Raw genomic sequence first — 18,173 nt, forward strand, 5'->3', positions numbered from 1 at the left:
AAAGTACCAATTCACTCTAGCCATCCCATTTTATAGAACATGAATCTGTAATCAAGTTTTATTTCAAGCAAGTAGCAAAGGGTTAGTACCAAATAGACGGCTATATCTGAAAAAAACACAGTGCCCAGATGATACATAGAAAGTTCTGGAGACAAATGGTTGAGAGAAATGACAGAAGTGTAGACTACCCTTGTAAATGTGGGTATTACATCCTATAGGAAGGTATAAAGTCATTACCTTGACTACCATTGCACTGGATTTGTTAAAAATCAATTTAATGACACACTTATCTCTTTAAACTTTCCTTACCTTGCTTAGGAGATAAATGGCTTCATTATCCCTGCAGATTGTGTGGTTTCTTTTTAATAATGGAATTAAGTCCATACTCTACATAGCTGTGTTTCCAAATTTAGCATTCCCAAGCTGATCCATTTCTCTTCCTTTCTAGTGTTAAGGACTTAGGTGAACTTTTGGAAACAAGACATTCATAATTAGCTTCTTAGTAGAGAACAAAAATGTCCTCCATTGAGAATTGATTAATAAGAATAGAAGAGGGTTTTAAGCTGTCTCTGGTGGTAGACAAAATGATTCTTCTATAGATAGAGAGCCATTTGTCAACACAGCTGGCCATGTCCCCTTTCTCCCCTCACTTAAAGAGTTTTGGAAGTTTTCACCTAAGTCTGTATTAGTTTTCTAGGGCTTCTGTAAAAACATACCATAGACTCAGTGGCTTAGAGAACAGAAATTTATTTTCTCACAGTTCTGGTGTTTGGAAGTCCAAGATCAAGATGCGGCAGAATTGGTTTCCTTTGAGGGCCATAGGGAAGGATCTGTCTAGGCTTCTTTCTGGATGGCAGTTGGCCACCGCTTGCTGCCCTTTAACTTGGTTGTCCCTCTGTGCACATAACCTGGTGTCTCTCTTTGTGTATCCAAATCTCAGATTTCAGTGGCTCTGACCACTCTCATTCTTTCCTGTTTGTGCCTCTCTTAACCTAGAATACCTTTGCCCATTTTTCTCAATTCATGAACTTATTTTTTAATACCTCACTGGACTCTCATTCCCTCAAGAAAGCCTCCACCAGTTAACCCGAGGCAGTGCATTAGAGGGCATTCTGGCAGAGCAGGAGGAAATATGAACTAAAGTCTTATAGATTGGGTTTGAGGTCTTATTTTGATATTTCTTAACTATGAGATGTTGAACATTTTGTTAAACATCTTTTGAGTTTCTTGTGCTTATCTGAAGAAGGGGATATGTTAAGGCACGTCACATAGGATTGATGTGAGAATTAAGTTAATTACCATATGTAAATTCCCTAGCACATGGTACATGTTTGATTAATAATCTCTCCCTCCTTTCTAGTTTAATAGTACTTGTTCAATACCTCTATTGTTTCTTTTAGCATAGTTTATTCTAATATGTCCTCCCAAATGGAGTTACCATCAAGAACAGGGGATGCATCTAATTCATATTTGTATCCCTGCAATTTTTGGAGGGGAACAAAGGGTATTGAACTCTGTCTAACTTTCAGACTCCATGTGCCCTCTATTACACTTTGGCTACCATCAAAAATATTTATAATATGGAACATAGTCGTGATTCCTCAACATATGCACAATACTTGTGTAATGACTAATGGATAATATAAGTCATCTAAAATAGTACTCTACTCCAAGACATAGTTTGTAAATGTGTCACTGATAAAGATCTGGACAACACCCACATAAAACAAAGTAACCATTCTTAGAATGTAATGAGACAAAACAATAATCAAAAATTGTAATGTAATCTGTCTGAAGGAAAAAAAAAAAGCATTTGCAAAGAGTTGCTTTCAGGGAGGTTAGAAAGGAGGTAGAGAGTAGAAATTTGCCATTGAGTCTGCAGAACAATCTGTATCAACAAAAGCAAATATTCCATTAGGCTCAGCAGACTCGCTCACTTAGGTGAACTAAGTTCAGGCTATTATAACTTCGTGTCTCTAGCCTTTAATACAACCTAATTCACTTTTCTGTGACTCTACTATACTAATCAAACAAACTTCCAGCAATGACTTTGCATCCCATGTCTCTAGGGGAGACATTTCTTTGGTCAGTCAACAAGAATATGCATTCTTCTTGGCAGTTGAATTTCTCATACCTAACCAATACTTGGTATTGCCATTTTTGGTAGCCTAACAGTTTAGTTTATGAGTCAGTCCCCCTTGGAGTTGTTTAGTTCTGCAAGCTTGAAAAATAAAGTTTTTGTAGTTGTCAATGTGAGGGCTTGACATTGGACATGGAGACCCAACCAAGGAACTGGCTTCTTGGAAAGACTGGCTTAAGTTGCCACCTAACCCCACCTTTTCTCTATATTCATAAAATAAAGACAGCTAAACAATGAAGTTTCTTTTCTATGTTTTTCATAATTTTAACAATTTAAATTCCTGGAATAAGATTCAAGACAGATTTACCTTATATCAATATCATAATATATAGTGATATGACATTGGTCTGAATATTTGATTAAAATTTTTTCTGAATATTCACATGGTTTTAGCTAGGCAACTTTGATTTTTTAATTAACAGTAGTAATAAATAATTTGATACATAAATTTTATAATGCTTATGGGTATATATTCTTTATATTGTGAGTTATTATACAGCCATCATGTTTTCTAAACTAAGCCATCTACAAATTTCAAATTACTTTAAGCTTATGAATATCTCACTATAATTATTTACCAATTTTAAAGTACCCATTACCAATGAAACAAAGGTTCATAATTTTAAAAATAAAATTCCTTCAAAGATAAATGTTCTACAATTATCAGACATATATTGTAGGTTTAGGAATTGTCATAAACTGAGTTCATTTCTACCACTACTATTACATTTCAAACCACTATTAACTCCTCAATAGACTAAAATATTTTTAGAGCCAAATCCAAATACAATGAAAGGAAAATAGATGTAACTGACAATGAAGAAGTTATAGAACCCAAACATCTCTTCCAAATATCCTAGCATGAACTTACAACTATTTTTTTTCTACTTATTCTTTCCTTGTTCAGGATTACATACTGTATATTTGCCCCACATAAACATGTCTGTTCTTACTAAGAAAATATAGTTTAAATTCCTAAGCATAGTGTCAGCGAGTGCTGCCTGAGATGGGAATGTTTATAAGCTTTATGATATTAACTGCAGCGCTCAACCTCAGGTGGCATAAAACATGCAAAAAAGAACTTTCTGTCAGTTTTATTATTTCTAAAAAGGTTCCCCTTGAAGCAGAAGAGTGACCTTGCTCTGCTGAGCTGACATATGCCACTGGATTAATGGTCGAGCTCTGCTGGAGGGAAGCTCACAGAAACATTACAATTCCAGAAGCTGGGCTGGCGGTGACCATTAATCAGGGGGACCAAAATCATGCATCAAACACACTCATTTAAAAGTAGTAAAAATGACTTTAAATAAAAACCTTTTTGAGAATTAGCTTGTTGTTTGTCATTACCTGTGTTCAAGGAGATCACTGCATGACTGGAATATCCCTTGGGGAGAACGTTAGAGGTCATTACGTACCCAGAGGCCAAGTGAATATGGTGGACATTGCAGACTAACGGAGGTAAAGGAGAGTTTTTGTTCCAGAGAATTTGATCGGAAAGTGTATTAAATGGATTCTATTTTCCCAACTTTATTTTCACTCCCTTATTTAACTAAGATTTCAAAGCAATGGGTACTATGAATGCTGGCCTCTTTGTGAAGATTTTATTTTATTTTTAAAACTGGAGTAATTGGATTTAGTGGTAGAAACATTTGACTGGTAAGCTTGGTTAGGAAATTTCTCAAGATCCTAAAGTTTGAGTCAACATACTCAACTACTAAGTACGTGAATGAGTATCTTCATGGACTTAAAGGTACTGTACATTCTTCCACCACATGTCAACTAAGAAAAAATTTTCAAGACTTTTTCTCTCTCTGATTACTGAAAAGGAGAAAAGGCTTAAATCTAAAACCCTGAAAGAGAATGTTCAGTTTAATTTAGATGATAAAAAGTTACTCTTGCTTTTTACAAATCTCTTTGATGATGAAGTTGAATAGGCATGACCTCTCCTTCATTTCTTCAATAGTTTGTCTTTTAGATTAATGATACTATGCATAATACATATGATATAATTTCATTAGTAGGTAGAACAAATAGTAGATTACGGCCTTTATTGAGAAAACCAGGACATTGATCATTAAGATTATGATCAATGTAGTAAGGCCTGCTATGATTACTACTTCAAAGTCATTCTTCTCCTAAATGACTGCTGCCTTCCTTAACCATGATATTCAATATTATCTTCTTTTGTTAGCCACATGCTGCTCTGGAGAATTATTTATGCAGACTTATTTATTTGTTTTTGAAGATTATAGGATTAAAATAGTTGACAATGTCGTGACTATAGTTAAAATCTTATTGAATATTTGGCTATAAGTAGAAAAAATCTAATATGTACACAATAGAAAGTTAATTTCTAAATTTATGGGAGGATTATACATATTCCTTGTAACTGGAAATCTGAATCATCCGTTTTTCATACTGCATTCTCTCTACCAAGGTGCCTAGAAAACAAAATTAGTAATGGAAATTTGCTCACAGAAATTACTTATCATTGAATAGGTATGGTAAATGCATAAAGTATGTTACCTGTAATTCTTCATTCCCCTCCCCACCATCTTCCCTAAAACACAGACCATCTTGTGTAACCTTGGTGGACATGGTTAATCATGATCTCTAACTCTAAGCCCAAAAGTGGCATTGGAACGCTTTTCAACACAGCTCTCCATGAAGGTCTTAACAACCCATCCATGCTGGTGCAAAGATTTGAAAAGTTCCGCTTATTCTGCTTTTGAAAGATAGTCCATCCAGACAATGGGAAATCCTAGTGATATATTCTTGTGAATACACAACACTTTTCTAGTGCCCCCAAATGATTATGTTCACTAGAAACAATCTTTCTTTCTCTCCCTTGAAGAGTTTGGGAGATTTTTTTTTTTTTTTTTTTTTGCGGTACTCGGGCCTCTTATTGTTGTGGCCTCTCCCGTTCCGGAGCACAGGCTCCGGATGTGCAGGCTCAGCGGCCATGGCTCACGGGCCCAGCCGCTCCACAGCATGTGGGATCTTCCCGGACCGGGGCACGAACCCGTGTCCCCTGCATCGGCAGGCGGACTCTCAACCACTGCGCCACCAGGGAAGCCCCGGGAGATAATTATTAAGACACATTTTTTTGTCATCCAGTGCTCCTTTTAATACACAGTGTGTGGTTCATTGTCTTTTTATTACTTTAATCATCATTTTAGCAATTATCCTCTTTAGATTTGGCAATTTCTAAGTAGTCCCTCAGTCAATAACTACACAGTCTCTTACAGTAAAAAATTTTTGAAGATGCTTAAGCAAATTCAAATTGTATTGATTTCAGCTAATTTCATGTCCAAAATCTGTGATCATTTTACTGTCTTTCTTTAGACTATCAATAATATAGATATAGACATATGCATACAAAATGCCTTTCATGTATTAAGTAGTCAGTACAAGCATAAATAATGATGAATATAAATTTCCAAGCTGACATCTAGTATACATCTTTAATTTATTGTGTGTGTGAATATAATCTGCTTTTAGGAATTGCTTCTATATTTGTATACCATTCATCTGAATATGGCTCTATTTAGCTCTTATAGATTGGAATTCTATGACTGATGCCACCAATAGAGCGTAAATTCCTCCAGGATGGATTCTTATTCATACAGACAGCCCTGATCCCAAGCACAAAGTTTAGCCATAGAAACCCCTTAGTATATTTACACTGAATTGCATAATGTAAAACATTATGCTTCTTAAGTAAACATCAGCAAATTGTTTTCTTTGACTATAACGTGACTAAGTTATAATTTGCTTTTGTGTAACTGTGAAATGTATGGTTTTTGTCATTTAACTTGAAGAGAAATGTGTGGGATTTGTCATCTGTTGTGATTTTCCCAAGGCTCCCAACTGTGGGATTTTTTCTATAGGCCTACATCACTTAAGATCAGGGGCAATCAATGTGTGCTAAAATGATGAGGTGTCGGCAAGTGGTCTCATAGACAAGGTAGGACTTGATCCTGCCCTTGAAGAATGGGCTGGATTTGAGTAGGAGGAAGAAGAGTGGAAGAACTTTCCTTGAGAGAAAAACAGCGTGAGCAACAGCTTAGAAACATAAATGAGTGTGTCCATACTGGCCAGCAAGAAGTGTCAGAAGTTCTGCTTAATCAGATTGACTAGCATTACCTGAATCCATGGGGAATCATGAATGTGCAACATGCTAAGTTTGGACTTCATTTTGTTAACTAAAGAAGAGCCACTTAAACTCTCTGAGCCTCAGTTTTCCTCATCTGTAAACTGAAGGAATCAATAACCATCTCAGAGGGGGGTTGTATTTGTTTAATGAAATAATTATAGATAAATCACTCGGCATAAAGCAAGCTCTCAGGGGCCAAGAAACCAATGTGGAGCAAGCTTTACATTTTGAGAAGATGAATGGAATGATGAGAATTGGTATTTTAGGGAAAGGAGTCCAGTGTTGTGATGTCTTTAGATGATTGGAGAGGCAAAAATTTGGGAACTAAAGAGCTGAAAGTTGTTATTTCGTTGACTCAGGAATGGGGTTATAAGCACATAGTTGCATAGCGGTAATGAAGATAAATGCCTACAACAGAGATTTGAGAAAAGAATTAAGCAGATGTGAAGACTGAAAGAATGTGTGTGTGGTAAATATATTACATTTTGCATTATGTGTCCAAACTCCCCAAAGACAGCAGTGAGCAAATACCTGTTTCCAACAGTGCAGGTGGAAGGTTCAGAAGGCATGATCAAAACAGATCCTCAGGGGTAAAAGGCCATAAACAGAGAGAGATTTTTGTTGGCATATACGCCTTACAGCCTGAAGGCAGGCAGAGAAGCTACTGTAAATTTGAGAAGCTGTAAAAGTGGGTTCCCTAAGGGAATTCTTGAAGATTTCAAGGAAGGATGGTATAATGAAACAATTCCAGGAGGATCAAGAGGGACCACTTAGTATACTTGTTTAGTTTAGTAGTTAGAAAAAGAGAGAGAAGGAATAGAAAGTCAGTGCTATAATAATAATACAGGAGTGAGTAAGCAAGCAGAAGTTTTACAATAGGAAAAACAAGAAGCTGAGAGGTTCAAGATAGCCTGATCATGGTCACATTTTTTAAAGTTTTGCATTTCCTTTTTATTCTATAGGATTTTGTAAGAGTTGATACCTAGTAATATCAAGTGACTGAACTTTGGTTGCAATATGCTTTTTACCTGAAAAAAAGATATTTAAGACATATCAGTATTATTTATTTTAAAAATTCTTTTCAGCTAAAATAGAATATCTTAATTTTTATTCAATTCCTAAAAGTGCAGCATACTTATAGTCAGTGAATGCAATGTAAATCATGAGATATGGTAATAAGTAAATAATGCAGCAGTGCAATTGAGAATTCTCAATGTTTCAATCTTTTTCACTCATAAAACTTATTTTTGTTACATTAAATAGGCTGATACAAATAAACGCTTTTACAGGTATGGCTCATTCTGCATTGATTTTTTTTTAGTTCTAGTTTTCTTTCCTTTAGGTAATTTTCTTTGAGGTAGTTTCAATTTACAGAAAACATATCTTGGCACATCAACTTCTGAAAGGAAAGCTTTAGCATGGAAATTTTGACACAACTTTTTAAAACACTGTGGTGGAGTCAGAATCTGCACTTCCTTTAGATAGCGTGCAGTTGATAAGAAAGATACTGAACCAGAGAGATCAAGTAGACTAACTTTTGTTCTAAGAGTCCAGATGTACATTAAAAATATTTAGAGCATTGATACGTATTTGAGTACTGAGTTGCCTTTACCCAAGGTTAAAATGTTAGTGTTGAAGGCCTTATTTCACACGCTGCTTGTCTTTCAGCCTTCAGCTCCCTGACGCCCAAACAACTGTCTTCCATCAGCGCCACATGATAGTGTAATTATTTAACACTGAGGCAATCCTCGCAGATTATTTTAAGTGAGTTAAATTTGTTTCACACTCGTCAAAAGATCTCAGCACCTGAGTTAGTTAGAACAATTAAATCCTCAACTGCTTTTGGACAAAGGCTGACAAGCTTATTGAGATTTAGCATACCATTATTACAGAATATTCATACAAGCACGTGCTGAAACAGAATTCTGAACTTTAAGAGCATATTACCAATGAAGGCTCTATGTGCAATATTTAGATGATGTGAGAACTCATTGGCAGAGTGTGTGTGATTTTTAATTTGCCAGTATATTTCAAAATACTGCAGATGTCTGACTCATATATGCAAATTTTTCTTTGAAATAGACTGTGAAATTTTCCACCGATGCCTTAACCAAATATTGTCATGCTGGAGATAAGATTTTACTTGAAGATCCCAGAAGCTGGAGAGTGGTTAAAAAATGAAAATAAGGGTTCAATTCTTTTGGTTTTAGTCAAAAGGTTGATTTACATTCCAAAAAAAAAAAGAGACTCCCTAATTCTCCTTCATGTTGATAAATTTAGGATGGTCATTGATTTAAGAAACCTACTCAGTTCTATTCTATATATCAAGCTAACTTTACATATTTTTCATCCCGCTTAAATAGCAAGTTTATTTGAAAATGGAAAGCAGGGTCAAAACTTTGTAATGCAATGGCATAGTGGAGAGTACAGCAGGGTGGAGAATTGAAAAAAAAAAGGGGGGGGATTTTTTTTTGCAAGTTTTTGTTCCTATAACAGTTTCCTCATTGAGAGGGACTATATGATTTCCAAGAATCCTGCTAGCTTTATATAATGAATAGACATTCTGTAATAATTAGAATTATACAAAACTAGAGAAGAAATGTGACGAACAAAAAAGAATCCTTTCTTAAGTTCTTTGCATTGCGTAGGGACACACACACACAAATGAGTTCAAACAACCCAAATGCCACTTATTCAGCCCTATTTTTGTGGAAGCCAAGTAGGCTATGTGGAAGAGGGTAACTGTACCACATAATCAGATAGTCTTCAAAAGGTAGTCTAGTAAAATACATTTATATCAGAAAGTTAGTTGTACTAAAATAAATTTAGAAAGCAAAACTTTATTTTCTCCTTAAATACATCCATACCTCTAAACAACCATGACCTAAGTAATGTTAATGATATCTTTAAAAATTTGTTCCTTAGAAAGTTGTGCAACCATTTACCCTTTTTTTTTTTAAGACTATTTTTTTAAGAACAGCTTCAGGATCACAGCAAGATTGAGGAAGGTACAATTTTCCCATATGCTTCCCCCTGCTCTACACCTTATTAACTCTTTGTAAATTATTTTTAACTTTTATATAGGTACATTTGGTTCTTTTTTTAACCCAACATTTTATTATGGAAAATTTCAAGCATATGTAAACTCAGAGTGTAGTACAATCTACCCCATATATCCATCACCCAGTTAATCATTAAATAACATCCAGTCTTGTCTCCTTTATGCCCACATACTTCCTGCCCTCACTAGATTATTTTGAATTACAAATGAAAAATAACAATACTTCCTCAGTATTATCATTTAGCTACTTATTTAAAAATTTCCTCAGTTGTCTCCTGGATGTGTTTTGCTGCAGTGGTTTATTTGATCTATATCTAAATAAGATCTATGGATTTTACAGTATTTATTTAGTTGATACAACTCTTAAAGATTCTCAATTTATACTTTTCCTCTCTTCTTTTATTTCTTTCTGTTGATTAGTGGAAGAAACCAGGTTATTTGTCCTGTAAATTTTCTCATTATCTAAAATTTTCTGGTTGACTTCATCTTTTTGATGTCATATAAGATGCTCCTCTGTCTCTGTATTTTTTGTAATCTGGTAGTTAGATACAGAAGCTTGGTGTGACTGCGGGTTTTTTTTTAAAAGAATATTTCATTGGTGATATTAGGTGCTTCCGTTATGAAGCCCATATTCTGGCTCATTTTTTTTTGTGATTTGAGTAGCCATTGATGATTGTTGCCTAGATCCATTATTGCATTAGGGACTTACAAAATGGTACTTTTGTAATTTCATCACTTAATTGATTAGCTAGAATATATACACACATATACATGGAAAGAAAAATTTTCCTTTATTAAATATTTAGTTACTCTAAAATATGTTTTATACAAGAAGGACAGATTAAATGTTTGTTTTTCCCTTTATTTGCCAGTTTTCATAATATGGCTGTAACATTTCCAAAGGTGACAACTGATATTTTTCTTCTTAGTATCATTATGAACTCATGAATTTTGATATATTAGATGTATTTCAATGTAGCTCAGTTATTATTCTTCCTTTTACTAAAATTGTCCCATATTTGGATACAATTTACCCTAGTGACAATCTTTTAATATGGCCCTTGTGTTGTTTTAGCATGACCCTAGTAGTCTTTGAAAGCTTACCTACCTTATGGTATGAAAAAATGAAAAATTTGAGAATATAGACTGAGAATTTTGACTTCAAATGTCATTAACATCATTACTTATTTTCATTGTCGCTCAGCATTCGCATTTATATATATCGATATCATTAACAATGGTGTGAATACTGAAAACAGGTTAAAATTTAAATTTTTTTCCTTCCAGTTTTATTGATATATAATTGGCATACAGTACTATATAAGTTTAACATGCACCGCATAATGATCTGACTTACATCCATCATGAAATTATTATCACACTAAGTTTAGTGAACATTCATCATCTCATATAGATATAAGATAAAATAAAGATTAAAAAAATCTTTTCCTTGTGATGGGAACTCTTAGGATTTACTCTTTTAACAATCATATATGACATACAGCAGTATTAATTATATTTATCATGCTGTACATTACATCCCTAGTACTTACTTATCTTACAACTGGAAGTTTGTACCTTTTGACTACCTTCATCCAATCCCCCTCTCTCTACCCCCTGAATCTAGTAACCACCATCTGATCTCTTTTTCTGAGTTTGTTTTTGAAGTATAATTGACCTACAACACTACGTTAATTCCTGGGGCACAACATAATGATTTGATCTTTCTATATATTTCAAAATGACCAACATGCTGTCTAGTTACCATTTGTCACCATACAATGATATTACATTATTATTCCTATATTCCCCAATTTCATACCTGTGACTCATTTATTTTTCAGTTGGAAGTCTGTATCTCTTAATCTTCCTCACTTATTTCTCTCATCCCCCGACCCCTCCCCTCTGGCAATCACCTGTTTGTTCTCTGTATGTATGACTGTTTCTGTTTTATTACGTTTGTTCATTTGTTTGCCTTTTTCAGATTCCACATACAAGTGAAATCATACAGTATTTGTCTTTCTCTGTTTGACTTATTTCAGTTAACAAAATACTCTCTAGGTCCATTCACGTTGTTGCAAATGGCAAGATTTTGTTCCTTTTTGTTCCATTGTGTGTGGGGCATGTGTGTGTGTGTGTGTGTGTGTGTGTGTGTATTTGTATACCACATCTTCTTTATCCATTCATTTATTGATGTGCACTTAGGTTGCTTCCATAGCTTGGTTATTGTAAATAATGCTGCAATGAACAAAGGGGGGCAAGTATCTTTTTGAATTAGTGTGCTTTTTTTCCCTTTGCATTAATACCCAAGAGTGAAATTGCTGGATTGTATGGTAGTTTTATTTTTTAATTTTTTGAGGAACCTCCATACTGTTCTCCATTGTGGATACACCAGTTTACATTCCCACCAAGAGTGTACAAAAGTTCCCTTTTCTCCCCATCCTTGCCAACACTTGTTATTTGCTGTCTTTTGATAATAGTCATTTGACAGGTGTGAGGTGATATTGTGGTTTAGATTTGCATTTCCCTGATGATTAGTGATGCTGAGCATCTTTTCATGTGCCTGTTGGCCACCTGTATGTTTTCTTTGGAAAAATGTCTACTCAAGGCCTCTGCCCATTTTTTGATTGGGTTGTTGGATTGTTTTGTTTTTTTTTTTCTTTTTTTGATGCTGAGTTGTATGAGTTCTTTGTATATTTCCGATATTAATCCCTATTTGGATACATCATTTGCAAATACAGTCTTTTTGTTTTGTTGATAATTCCCTTTGCTGTGCAAAAGCTTTTTAGTTTGATGTAGTCCCATTTATTTATTTTTGCTTTTGTTTCCCTTGCAGGAGGAGACATATCCAAAAAATATATTGCTAAGATCAATGTCAAAGAACCTACTGCTTATGACTTTGTCTAGGAGCTTTATGGTTTCAGGACTTACATTTAAGTCTTTAATCCATTTTGGGTTTATTTTCTTATGTGGTGTGAGAAAGTAATCCAGTCTGATTCTTTTGTATGTAGCTTTCCAGTTTTCCCACACCATTTGTTGAAGAAGCTGTCTTTTCTCTATTGTGTATTCTTGTCTCCTTTGCTGTAGATTGACTATATAAGTGTGGTATATTTCTGGGCTCTCTATTCTGTTCCATTAAACTATGTGTCTGTTCTTGTGTCAGTACCATACTGTTTTGATTATTGTAGCTGTGCAGTATAGTTTCAAATCAGGGAATGTGGTAACTACAGCTTTGTTCTTCTTTCTCAAGATTGCTTTGGCTATTCAAGGTCTTTTGTGTTTCTATACAAATTTTAGAGTTATTTGTGAATTCATACAATTCTGTGAAAAATGCCTTTTGTATTTTGATAGGGATTGCACTGAATCCATAGATTGCTTTGGCTAATGTGGTCATTTTTACAATATTAACTCTTCCAATCCATGAGCATGGTATATGTTTCTATTTGTTAGTGTCATCTTCAATTTCTTTCATGAGTGACATAGTTTTCTGAGTACATGTCTTTTACCTCCTTAGTTAGATGTATTCCTAGGTAATTTTTTTGGATGCAATTGTAAATGGGATTGGAAAACAGGTTAAAATTTGTCTTTTTTTTTTTTTTTGGTCCTTCAAACTATCAAATTACTGTCTTTTTTTTAATTGTTTAAAATAATTCCTCTCTCTAAGCCACCAATTCAATATGAAATTAGATTCATTATTTTTATTTGGAATTGTTAAGGATTGTTTTATTTTTATTTAATTTTGTTTATAAATATTTTTTTAAAGTTACATGGTTTTAAAGTCAAATTTATAAAACAAGGCATATTCAGAGAAGTGTGTTTTCTGTCCCTTTTACTTTGCTTCTTTTACCCCATTTCTCTAAGAAGGAAAATATATTTTTGCCTATATTGAGACACATACATGTATTTCCACCCTTAGACAAAAGGCAGTCTATTATGTACACAATTCTCCACTTGTCTTTTTTCACGTACACTGTCCTGGAGATAATTCCATAGCAGGTAGTTATATTTCAGTGTTTTTGCAGATGCACACATTTCTATTGTTTGAATTTACCATAAATTATTCAATCAGTCTTCTCTTGATGAACATTGGGATTTATAGCTTTTCAATATTATAAAAGATTTACATTGAATGTGGATGAGTAAATCAATTTATATTCAAGTGTATCTCCGACATAGACGTCTAGAAATGAAATTTCTGGGTCAAAGGGCATATACATGTAATTTTGCTAGTTTTTCCAAATTACCTTCCACAGGTGTGCCATTTTACAAACACATATCTAATTGCATAAGGAAAGACTGTATAGATTTATAGTTAAAGACTAAATATAATCTAATGTCAACAAAAACAAAGAATTATCTAAAATATAAATTGCATTTTTATTTAAGTTACTCTTTTGTCAATAGCTATTTGTTTATATAATAGCTCTGTCTTGATGGGAGTTCTGTCACAAAATAGTATTTGCTAAACCTAGTCCATTACAATTATACAGTGCAAAATTATCAATATTGAAATACATTCTTATTTATAAAGGACTATCATCTATGAAACCAGCTTACCTCCACGTGATTCACCTTTTCACTGGAAACTTAACAGCAGTAGAAGTTACACATTTGTTCACTGTCCATATCTCATAGTAGACATTATCCCTTTTTCATTAAGCCATAACCTATACATTATGAAACCACCTCAGAAAGTCACTAACTTTTTGACTAGAGAATACTGAAATTTTAAAAACGTTATTTTAAATACTTAGATTTGCTTCTAAAGGGTGTCTTAGGACAGATTGGTATTTTACTCCTCTGGCTTAAAACTGTTGAGTGATTCATAATGAGATGACTGACAAAACCCAAAGTAATAGTCCTGAAAACCACTACTCCATTATCTGCTTCTCTTTATTGACATAGTGAGGGGAGAATTAATTTTAAAAGGTGGTGACTATTGATTAGTTAATGGCAGAAGATACTGTAGAGAAACGCTGAAGTGAGCCTATTCATGCCGGGCAACACGACCGATTATCCAGTGGTGGATATCATGCTGTAACCCTCATTAATATTTAGTAGGCAGGACATAGGCTGGTTGTAGACTACAAAATTGCCCTAAGCACAGGCTCCAATAGGCCATAAGAATGTTTCAAGTAGATAAAAGAGTAACAGATTTCCCTGTGTTCAGATAGTTTATAAGCAACACAAGAATACACTCAATTCCCTTTTGTGATTTCTGGGCAATGATGGCCTGGCAGAAATGCCTACTAGGCAAGTAGAAATGATTAATGCTCTGGGAAATCACTCTAAGTTAGTAAGCCCTGCGTGAGAACCAGAGTGGTTCTCAGTTTCAGTCCTTCTTTTTCTCTCCCCTCGCCACAAGCTGAAGGGTTTCTTCATCAGGGGTAGCAAGTCAGCGAAAGGCATTATTGTGTCTAACACAGCCATCATCCTTGGGGTGACGTTCTGTATCACACTGTCTATCAAGCTAACCCCTTGTCATGTGTCAGGATCTTTTTATTTCAACTGATTTAAAAGGGAAACAAGGAGTTTTAAAGATCACTAGTAGGGAGACATGAGAATAAAAATGCTTGTAAAGACTAAGAGCCTTTGAAGCCAACTTGAACTAAAATGGTCTGTGACTTTTAAAGGACAATACAAAGTTTTATAGATTACTGGCTCCCATTTTTAACTTTTCAAATTACCAGGTTATTTTTCAGTACCACCAGCTTATTTTGAAAATATTATAAGCTTGAAACGAGATAAAGTTCTTAAGATAACATATTCTTGGGATTTGTGTGTATATAAAGTCTGTAACATCCGATATCCACCATCCCAAACAATGTATAAAATTAAATAGTGAGAAAATATCAATTTTGTGACTCAAAGACTCTAAAGATTTTTGAAAGTGTGTTTAGGAGAATCATCTTCTTTGCAGTATATCAGGAATTGCTTGTAATTACCTGCCTAGAATGAGTTACATAGGAATAAAAATTTAGCCTTGTAGGCAAGAAGTATCCAAGAGAATAAGTCTTCTATTAACATACTGAGCTTTTTCTTAAAACGAGTGAATGAAATTGACCCAGGGGTCTCACTGTAATTCCATGTTAAATGTGGAAAAATTCATTTTCCTCCCAAGCTGTGTACACCTAAATGTGCTTTTCAATTTATTAATAGGTCTGTGTATGTGCCTTCTCATTCTGACATCTAGTAGAGAGTTTCAAATTATCAGGAGTTAGCAACAGGAAATGCATTTGTGTTCATTTTTATTTTTTGATAAATATGATCTTTATGAGGCACAATTGTGGATCTACTCAAATGCTTGTTTTTGTCTGTTTGTTTTGTTGTTTTTTTATTAGTTGGTTGGTTGTTTAGTAATACATGCCATTCTCAAGAGCAAAAGTAACACTATAAATTAAAAATAATTTAATAGATTTTTCTCCAAGGTGCTTAACATTGTAACATAAACATATGAAGACATTTTATGAACTGTAAATATTACAATGTTAATAATAGTTACACCTTCAGCGCCTTTAGATAGTCCAGAGAGATTTTTTAATCCTGTATTTGCAAGAGACTGATGCTTACTGAACCATAATCTAATCTATTTAGCAGTTTTATCAGTGAAAGTCACAAATCCTAAATTTCCTTTCCTTTTTCTTTCCTATTTTATAGCGCAGCAGCAGTTTGGGGAATTTTGACCGTTTTCGGAATAATTCCGTATCAAAACCAGATGATTCAACTGGGGTTAGTATTCTATTCCATTTTAATGAGTGTTATACAAACACATTATGAAGCCAATGTAGTTTTTGCAAATTACAGTAAGAAAAAGAAATATATTTAAAAATCATAACCTTGCATACATTTTTGTGATAAATGAACAAACAATTATTTAGTATCTAGTACCATGCTGGACATTAAGAGTAAAAAGCTATCTAAGAAACCTAACAGATGTTTGGGAAGGCAGAACATCAACTTACGAAGAGATTTACAATTTAAAGTAACATAGACGATCCCAAATTTTCTGAGCATTTCCACTATAAAACAACATATATGTTAAATTTCATGTAACTTGTAATTGCTTTAATTTAGGAAATGATTAAATGGCTTAATTGGAAATTAGTTAAGGAGAGCATAGGCTGCTCATTTGCACTCTCATACTTCTGTACACTTTGAAATGTCTCAGTGGTGACCACTCCATACACATTTGCAAACCATGAACACTTTGAATGTAGCTTAAGAAAAGCTTCCCCTAAAATTATTTACCTCATCATCATCATCATCATCACTACATTTAACTGAGCACTTACCAGGAAGTAAGCACAGCACTAAACACTTTACCTACCTGTAAGTAGGAACTATTATTATTTTTATTTTATCAGTGAAGAAATATGTTTGAATAAAATTACTTCTAAATTATACAGGTCATAAATGACAAAGGCAGGATGTAACATCGTGTCCAAAGTTTGCTATTTGTTATACTATCTCATAAACCATGGACCAACTGTGATAAGTGATTAATGAAATGTAAAACAACTAATAAAATAGAGAGGAGAGATGTACATTGAGAAAAGTAAAAATATATGCTTATCATTGAACCTGAGTTATCTATTCATGTGATAGGTTTGTTTTAGATCAATAGGCTTTAGATCTTATGCACTTCTTAATTATTCATTCTATATATTGCATCTTTATTTTTTGTTTTTTTTTATAAAGAATTCTTTTTATCATATCTGACTCTCAGAATACCTTTCAGATTCCTATATCCATCTACCTATAATATCTTTAAATATGTTGATTTCAGCAATGGATATTCTAGACAAAAAAAAGTAGAAAGAAAATGACATCTATTATTACTTTATAAATACCTCCATTAGTGCATACATATGCATGTGTATATATAATATATCCCCTTTTATACATATATTACATATATCCCTTTTTATTCACCTATATATTTATGTATATATAAACTTATGGATAAACTTGTATACATGCATGAATATACATTGATAAACTTGTATATAGCTATATGGTCTATCAACATTTACACAGTTGTAAATAATACAATGCAGTATGTGTATACAAATAGTGAGAAGCCCTATATAACTTTTTATCATGAGGGATTTCTTGTTGATCTTTTTTTAAAATTTTTATTTTATATTGGAGTATAGTTGATTAAGAATATTGTGTTAGTTTCAGGTGTACAGCAAAATGATTCAGTTATATATATACAGGTATCTATTCTTTTTCAAATTCTTTTCCCATTTAGGTTATTACAGACTATTGAGTAGAGTTCCCTGTGCTATACAGTAGGTCCCTGTTGGTTATCTATTTTAAATATAGCTGTGTGTATATGTCAATCTCAAACTCCCATATTGTATAAACCTTCAACTTTCCATAATCATACATAGATATATTTACTGATATTAAGTTTATAATTCTAGAGTTAACCTATAAAAGTTGCTCAGGCTCATTCAAATTCATTGATTAGTAATGGTGGCCTAGCAATTTGTGAAAGAACTTAGTGAATCTGATAAAGTAGTTTGCACATTTTTTAGCAAACCATCATTCATTCATTCAGTAAATGTGTATTGAGCATCTACTCTATGACAGGATCTCCCTTAGGCACTCAGAAAGTACTGTTACAATACAGGTGAAAATCCCTACTTCATGAAGCCTAGAGTCTAGGAGGAGACAGACTTTAAAACAACAAAACCCATAAATAAATATCTAAATAAAATTGTGATTCAGGCTATGAAAGAGAACAGCACAGAAAAATGTTGAAGTTAAAAATATGCTTAGATAGTTTCTTCAAAGCTTTTGTAAAGGAA

The 18,173-nt window shown here is 33.6% G+C and overlaps 1 protein-coding gene across 2 annotated transcripts in view; it reads left to right on the forward strand.

Moving 5' to 3' along the window:
• Positions 1–18,173, forward strand: part of SAMSN1 (SAM domain, SH3 domain and nuclear localization signals 1) — a 109,034-nt gene that overhangs the window by 67,472 nt on the left and 23,389 nt on the right. For both annotated transcript variants that reach the window (XM_089910383.1, XM_022576853.3), the window contains one exon: positions 16,015–16,086. In XM_089910383.1, the coding sequence (XP_089766509.1) occupies positions 16,015–16,086 (72 nt within the window). The remainder of the gene's footprint in view (positions 1–16,014; positions 16,087–18,173) is intronic.

This window comes from Delphinapterus leucas, chromosome 4 (assembly GCF_059928025.1).
Source record: "Delphinapterus leucas isolate spDelLeu-1000000601 "Yukka" chromosome 4, BTC_Dleu_Yukka2, whole genome shotgun sequence".
Lineage (NCBI taxonomy): Eukaryota > Metazoa > Chordata > Mammalia > Artiodactyla > Monodontidae > Delphinapterus > Delphinapterus leucas.